Genomic DNA, 8,867 nt, shown 5'->3' with positions numbered 1-8,867 from the left:
TATACCAACAGTTATTTAAACAGTTATTCAATACAAAGAGTTAGACAGACACGAACTCACACCGCAACAGCAAACAAAATCTCGATGGAAAAATTAATATATCCTCCTTAGCACAAGAAAAAGACATGTGTTGTCTCTCTGCAAAATGTCAGAAGTAATGGAGATTAAATACGCTTTACACCACTTAAACTGCCAAAGGAGTAACTGTAAACAGCTGAATACTTGTCAGTGATTGGTTGAAATTATTGAAATAAGACAATTTTTTACATGAAATAACTTTGAATACAAAAATTTTTTTCTGTTCTATAACACAAAATAGATAAGTATACGAAGTTTGAAAGTCTTTCGGTACCAAAAACACTACATAAAACATATATCAAAACTGGTGCCCCCGTTTTGAACTAGATCCAAAAAAAAAATTCCATCGCATGCTGTTTTAGAGAAAAAGTAGTACGGATAATACTGGTAAGTCGTTCAGTTATTTCCCTTGAATATTTTTATTTATTTCTTTTACCTCTCGAAACTGGAAGATTACCATTATATAAATATCATGGCGTTTTATATGCAATTACTTTTATAATATAGTGGCCCAGACTACTTGCAGTTGAAAGTACAGAAACCCATACTATACACACCAACAGTAACATTGTGTTTTTCCTTCTTTGAAGAGAAAAATTCCAAAAGTATCAAATAGCTTTGATACATATTTGCGTCTCCAAAGTTCATGGGAAGTTGCTATTTCATGATTCTTCACACTGTGGTATATCTTAATAAAATGGTCCAAGTACTATTGGGATTCTTTTATTTTGTTCTACAAGAGATGTGAAGGTTTTCATGGACTTTGAAACAAGGCATCGAGTCAGTAATGAAACTATAGACTCTTGCTCATCTGGATACCTGATGTTTGCATATGTTGGATTGCTGTTTAGGAGTTCTTGGTCTACAACATGAACTACAAGTGGTTTATTTTGTTGCTTCTTGTGAACTTCCTTAGTGCTGGTCTGGGAGTCATTAGTTGTTCCACTGTCACTCTCCCCATAAAATTCACTATCCTCTTGTGAATTTCCATGGGAAGACCAGCATTGGAATGCAAAGAAACGTTTATGAGTTGTATTTGTTGTACAGAACAGTGATGTATGGAAATGTAGCACCTCAAAAGGCACCTGTTTTCAGTGTATCTCTGACATTACATTATTCAAAAGCAGAACAGACTACCTTCCATATGGTCAACCTTTCTACATGTCCATTCATTGTAGAGGTGATATGAAGTAGTGGGAGAGATATTCCTTCACTTCCTTAGACATGAAGCAAGTCAGTGTATATAATATAATAGTATAATTTTGCATTAGCTGAGCAGGAAATCCAGACATCTGATCGCTGTTGGTGCATACAAACTGGGACATAAAAATGCAAAATGAAAACATGAATATTCAAGAACTATTATGAGTAAATATGAATTACACAAAACAGTTGGCAAAATTTCCTTGAAGGCCATATTAAGCTGTTCCATAGGCTTTATTGCTTTGGTAAGAGTTCCTTCTTGTGGGTGATAGAACTGAGATTTTAGTTCAGTACAAACCATATGAGAACCACAAGCTTTTCTCATGTGTAGAAACGGAAAGATTCCTAATAAAATGCAGTTGCCGAGTTACTCCTAGGTGACATAGACCATTGTGGATGTCAGCAAATGTGGAGGAAATAAAACTGAATTAATGAGTAATTGTGTCTAGGATCATGTTCATCTAACCAGGACAATACTTCATTCTGAAGCTAAATGGTACAAGTTCCTGACTCCATTCCTGAATCTTCATATGTCTTTTCTTTTAACTTTCAAACATAACAGATATGAAGGCACATGGCTCAGTGGTTAGAGTGTTGAACTCACTATCATGAGTAGTGAGTTTGATTCCTGGACTGGGTTGTGTGTTGTGTTCTTGAGCAAGACACTTTATTTCACATTGCTCCAGTTCACTCAGCTGTAGAAATGAGTTGTGATGTCACTGGTGCCAAGCTATATTGGCTTTGCCTTTCCCTTGGATAACGTTGGTGACATGGAGAGGGAAGGCTGGTATGCATGGGTGACTGCTGGTCTTTCATAAATAATCTTGCCCAGACTTGTGCCTCAGAGGGAAACTTTCTACGTGCAATCCTGTGATCATTCATGACTGAAGGGAGTCTTTATTAAACATAACAGCCACTAACCTCTGATCAGTCACCTGACAAAAGTGGCACCATGCTAGATGATGGTTAAAATTCTCACATTCTTCTATGTACTCAAAAATTTTGCACTGAATTTATTTATTCTGTTCTGATGGTCTTCAATGTAATTCATAAAGCTGGTTCATTAATGTTGGCATAATTGCAGCATTTGGTAAGCTGTAGCCAGTTTCTAAGCACTTAGGTCTCCATGTCTAAAATTGATTTGAATAAATTGTAGTGATCATGAAAACTTAATGGCTGCTTTTTAATCCTTATTCAACTCATTTACTTACAGTCCTGAATATCATGGCATTGTAAATACTATTGCCATTGGTTTCACATGAAAGCTTGGAAACCCATACATATACACACTAATTAATTACATATGATGCCCTTCCTGGTTGGCGTTAGGAAGGGCATCCAGCTGTAGAAACTCTGCCAAATTTAGATTGGAGCCTGGTGTTGCCATCCGGTTTCACCAGTCCTCAGTCAAATCGTCCAACCCATGCTAGCATGGAAAGCGGACGTTAAACGATGATGATGATGATGAAGGGGGTACCCAAAAGAAACCAGAATTTTGCATTATTATTTTATTCACTTATTTTTGTATGTTTACGCTTTTATCGCCTTCAAAGTATTTGCCATTTGAAGCAATATTTTGGTCTAGATCTGTTTTCCACTGTTTGAAGCAGTCCTGGAACTCTGCAAAGTGATGCCTTTTAATGCCTCCATTATTTTTTTGTTCACCTTATCCACATCTGCAAAACGTTTTCTATTCAGAACTTTTTTCATTTGCGGGAACAAAAAAAATTGTAGGGAGCAAGATCAAGTGAATAGGGAGAGTGGGTAAGTGGGGTTACGCTTCAGTCGTGGCTGCTTTTGATCTTCCATGAATAAGCAAGGCACAAATTTTACTGCAACTCTTTCCATTCCTAATTCCTCACTCAAAATTCGTTGGCAGGAGCTCCTGAACACACCAGTCACATCAATAAGTTTGTCAGTTGTTTGGCAACGGTCCTCTAAGGTCAGTTGATATATTTCCATGATGTTTTCGTTCATAGAGAGAGTTGACAGTTGCCCTGAACAAGGTTGGTCTTGAAGGGACAAATGACCATTCCTAAAACGTGAAAACTATTCATAAACTTGCATTTTGCTCATGGTAGCGTCCTTGTAAACTGTTTGAAGCATGACAACTGCCATTTTCCCCAGCAGAAAACAGAATTTCATGGAAGCATGCTGTTTCTTCATCTCAGCCATCACAAAAATCAACAAACAAGGGAGACGCACCACATGGCAGTATGACTCCACATGATGAAGCTGGTCAGCAGACTGATGCTTGAGGGTTGCATCAAATGATTTCTAGTAGTGAAAGCCTGAACTACAACTGGTTTGTCCCACAGAGAACATTTCCTGTTACTTTTGGTTACCTCCTCATATATCTATTGTCCTTTCCTTCATCTTTTGCCCTCTCTCTTTCTATTTCTCTCTATGTATGTATTTATATAATTCTTCTGTTAACTTAATTGACAGTGAACAAGAGTTAGCATAATGGAAAGGCAAATTAAAAAAAAAAAATAATTAGCAATGCAAGAATGGGTATTAGACTTGATGTGTCATCTAGTTTAGCAGAGCCCACTATACTTGGTCTATATTCTTAGTCAGAGGACAATTTTCATTTCTCTTCTCACCATTCTTAAGACACCATAGAAAAGAGTTGTGAGTGCACTTCTCCCCCACTTTTCACAAAGCAATAGAAAAATGAACATAGAGTAAAATAAGAAACATTGTTTTGTATTTAGAATAATATCTTCCTTTCTATGTTTATTATTAAGTAATAAGTATATAATATACCAAGTTAAATTTGAAACTTTATCATTGTTTATTATTTCTGTTGATTTTACTAGCTATTTCTGAAAGTTTGGAGAGAAAAGGTGTCCTGAACAAGGTGAAAGCTCAGATACGTGCTGAGATGTTCCATGTACTAGATGAACATTCAGAAGGAAAACCTCCAATATGTAATGAAAACCTCATTATCAATGAATTGATCTTAGAATATCTCCAGTATAACAAATACAAACACACTTCTTCAGTTCTTATGGCAGGTGAATGTGCATTCATTTCTATTTGTTTGTTTTTCATGATCATTATATTTGTGTGGAGGTTAACAAACCTCCTAGTCTTAAGGTGATAGGGCTAAGATATCTTCTGGTCCTTTTGTAGTAGGGCTTATATACTGCCTGATCCCTTCATGGAAAGGCTAACATATCTGATCCTTTGACTGTATTGTTGACTCATCATCTAGTCCTTGGGTGGTTGGGCTAACATGCCTCCTGGTCTTTGGAAGGTGGGGTTTACACAGTACTAATTAGTCCTTGGATAGTAGAAAACTTACAGCATCATGATACTTGGGTGGCAGAACTAACATACCAGCTGGTCCTTGAGTAGTCAGGTTAACACACCATCTGGACTTTAAGTCGTAAGAATGATGTGCTACTTGGTCCCTTGGGTAATGAAGCTAACACACCACCTGGGTTTAGGGTGGTAGGGCTAACATGTTTCCTAGTCTTTGAATGTTAAAAAATATTATGAACATATATCATTATCATCACATACATTTCTTCCATACTGGCATTAGTTAAATGGTGCTTTGGCAATATTGTACTTTAGTGGGGGTCATTATGGCTATGACAACATTATTCTCTCTTGTCAAAAGTGAATTAACAATAAAAATGTATTCAACTGCATCTATTGAGGGTTTTTTTTTGTTTTATTTTTTGGAGAATGACCTTCCAAATATATATTTAATCCTCATCTTCATCCTTTTAACATTTGCTTTTCCATGCTTACATGGAGAGAGTGTTTTATAGCCAGATGCTTTTCCTGTTGTTAACCCTTACTTGTTTCCAAGTAAGGTACTGTTTCCCTTAGTCCTTTGAACAACAAACAACATTATGGCTTGACATATTTTCACTGTTATATATATGGTGCTATTGTTTTTATGCAGTACACAAACATCAAGACAGTGAGAAGACACAAACTCACACATGTACATATCTCTTGTAATAAACTTTGTTTTGTTTGTGTGTGTGTGTGTGAGACTGGCCTTCGTGCTGATGGCACGTAAAAGCACCTACTACACTCTCGGAGTGGTTGGCGTTAGGAAGGGCATACAGCTGTAGAAACTCTGCCAAATCAGATTGGAACCTGGTGTAGCCATCTGGTTCACCAGTCCTCAGTCAAATTGTCCAACCCATGCTAGCATGGAAAGCGGACGTTAAACGATGATGATGATATATATATATATATATATATACATACATACATACATACATACATACATATATATATCTAGTACAGAGAGGTAACAAGGTAACACTATAGTAGGATGGTGAGAGGGGGTGCTATGCTAAGAGAAATAAAGCTAAGTTAGGAGGAATGAACAGGTAGAAGGAAGTGATACTTGAGAAGTTAGCAATTAGCGATGGGGGAACCAAAAGCTAAGAATGAAAGATGACAGACTTGAACAATGAAGAGAAAAATGATGGAAAATGTAGAAAAATGACAAAATGAAAAATTGAAAACGAACAGATGATGAGAAGCAGAGGTCGTGTGAAAGGTTTTGATATATTTATTTCTTTATTGCCCACAAGGGGCTAAACATAGAGGGGACAGACAGAAAGATTAAGTCGATTACATCGAATCCCCCCAGTGCGTAATTGGTACTTTTTTAATCAACCCCAAAAGGATGGAAAGCAAAGTTGACCTCAGTGGAAGTTGAACTCAGAACGTAACGGCAGACGAAATACTGCTAAGCATTTCACCCACCGTGCTAACGACTCTGCCAGCTTGCCACCCTTATATATTAATATATATATATATATATATATTACATGAACAATGAACGCTGAAGAGGCCTTTGAAAATCCTCTTTTGAAAATCCCAGAAAGTTTTTTTTTTTCAAAAGTTCAGAATGTCTCACAGTTTTTTGAGAGGTAGATAGATAGATAGATACATACATACATACATACATACATACATAGAGGGGATCTACTGGTGGTGTGTGGTCTGATTATAGCCTTGTTGCTAATTCTTGGGTTAATGAGTTAAGTAAGAGATTTCCCAAAAAATACTTTATATCTGTGTGTGTGTGTGATCATATTTTCCAAACCTATTGAATTGAGAACTGGAAAAGATTCTTGAATGACTGCTTCATATTTTATAACAAAAGTAAGGAGGACCTTTCAAGATTCCTTAAATTAATAAAAAGCATTCATGAATTGATTCAGTTCACCATGGAAAGGAATTTCCTTTTCTGGACATTCTAATAACTATAAAAGATGAGATTTTTGCAACCAGTTTCTATTGCAGGGACACAGACATGCACCAACATTTAGATTTTAGATCCTGTCACCCTTCCCATCCAAAAAGGAACATGCCGTTCAATATCCTTTCTACTATAAGTACAAGGCCTGAAATTTGAGGGGAGGGGGGGGTTAATCAATTACATTGACCCCAGTGTGTAACTGGTATTCATTTAATTGATCCTGAAAGAATGAAAGGCAAAGTCAACCTCAGCAGAATTTGAACTCAGTGTGTGAAGACAGACAAAATACTGCTAAGCATTCTGCCTGGAGTGCTTATGATTCTGTCAGTTTGCTGCCTTAACATACCATCCAATATGGCAAGACGTATATGCTCCATAGTTACAGATACCAGTAGATGGGAGAAACAACTGGTAGAACTAAATATGTTCCTTTGAAAACAGAAACATCTCAAAAAGTTAATAAATCATATCATAACCAAAGCAAAAGAATTCCTGATTTATACCTTATGGAGAACACTCATGCTAAAGGTGAAAATGAAAATACTAATATAAATATTCTATTGTAGTCACCCATAATCTTAGGAACCACAATGTCCTACATTCTGCCAAATAATACCTCCCAATTCTACGTCAATCATCAAATCTCTGACACATAATTTTAAAAAATCACAAGTCATCAACATCCAAAGACATATACCAAATCAAATAACTTCTAAGAAAGGCAAGGTTTATGCTGGAGAAAGAAATTATACAAGTAACAAACTCTAGAAGCCCTTGTTGTGGGACATGTGAAATAATTGAGTAAGGAACAACCAAAAGACTCAAGAATGGGAAGGAATTGAAAGTGGATGCAAACATGAATTGCAAAACAAAAAACCTCATCTACTGCATTACATGCCCCCTGTAGTGTGATGAAGATTACATTGGAGAAACAGGGACAAAACTAACCAGTCTTGTAAATGTGCATAAGAAATGTTCCATGTAGTAAACATTCAGACATTTGTACAAATGGAAGATTGAAAATATTCTTTTACAAAATGAAAGATGAAAATTATCAACCACAAAAGGCAAAAGAATACTTTATAAAAATTCTAAATCTGAAACTAAACTAGAAATAGCTGCACCATTACAAAAAATCAACTTTCTCCTGATGCATCAGCCTAGAGTGCATGTGTTTGAAAAGTTGTAAAAGAAAAGCAATGAACACTTCAGTCATTGTTTTCACCAATTGAAGACCTTGACTGCCCTTGGTGAAAACAATGATTAAAGTGTTCATCAAATAAACTAATGAACGTGGAATAGTAACATGACCTAGTTTCTAGGCAGCAGATTCTTCCCTTGACCAGTAGGGTTAAAAAGTCAGTTTTGAACTATTTTTAGAAAAACATCCAACACACAGTTAAACAAAAGAACTAAAGGCTTATCATTCAGTCAGAATAAATTCTCCATTCAAGAGAAGTGAAAAAAATAGCAGTTAGATATGCCCAGAAGAGACCATTGTTTTATAATATCATAATGCACTTTAAAGGTGCAAATATGGACAATAACAATTGGCTGAAATGTAACATAGGCGAAAAAAATGTAAGAACTTATTAATTGACTGCACCTATGATTAAAAAATGATTATTCTATGTTTTCTATAAACTATTAAATATTTCTCCTATATTGAAAAGAATGAAGTCTCCATAGAGACAACTGGACTTTCAGAAGTGAAAAATACTAAAATGGTAAAACAAACCAACCAAGAACATTAGTAGCGCTTGATAACATATCCCTACAATCAATCAATAATAGAGCTTGAATAACATATTCCTACAAAAAAAAAAACTTCTTTATAAAATAAAGGGTTTTTTTTTTATACAGACCTATACACACACACACACGTGGATACATAAATGTACACCTGTGTGTACCCATGCATACACATACATACGTGTATGTATAGATATATGCTGATATATGACATACTACGACGAAGTCTCCAAGATGCAGATAAGATAGAGATTTTTATTTATTTACGGACTCAAACATCTCATACCTTCGCGCTTTAGTCTGCCCTCTATTATTTATCTTGTTTCTCTCCATGAAATTCAGTTGTTGTCTTAAATTCATACTTATTCATTTTCTAAGCTTCCTAAATTCATGCTACGTTATATTCTATTCACCTAGAATTCATTGCTCTTTTAAAAATTACGATTTATGCATTGTTGTCTCTCAAATATTTAAAATCTACAATTAAGAGCCCTATCTACTCGCTGACGGTACCTACCCACCCCTACCCATTTTCCTTTATTCAAAAATTCTTATCGCTCCTTAAAATTATGGCTTTTAAGTGTTGATCTCT

The 8,867-nt window shown here is 35.7% G+C and overlaps 1 protein-coding gene across 1 annotated transcript in view; it reads left to right on the top strand.

The window, feature by feature from the left end:
• Nucleotides 1–8,867, top strand: part of LOC106878059 (centrosomal protein 20) — a 32,120-nt gene that overhangs the window by 7,845 nt on the left and 15,408 nt on the right. The window contains exon 2 of the mRNA XM_014927149.2: nucleotides 4,104–4,301. Coding sequence (XP_014782635.1) covers nucleotides 4,104–4,301 — 198 coding nt within the window. The remainder of the gene's footprint in view (nucleotides 1–4,103; nucleotides 4,302–8,867) is intronic.

This window comes from Octopus bimaculoides, chromosome 7, assembly GCF_001194135.2.
Source record: "Octopus bimaculoides isolate UCB-OBI-ISO-001 chromosome 7, ASM119413v2, whole genome shotgun sequence".
Classification (NCBI taxonomy): domain Eukaryota; kingdom Metazoa; phylum Mollusca; class Cephalopoda; order Octopoda; family Octopodidae; genus Octopus; species Octopus bimaculoides.
Note: the sequence above shows the minus strand (reverse complement) of the source record. Positions and strands in the feature narration are given on the sequence as shown.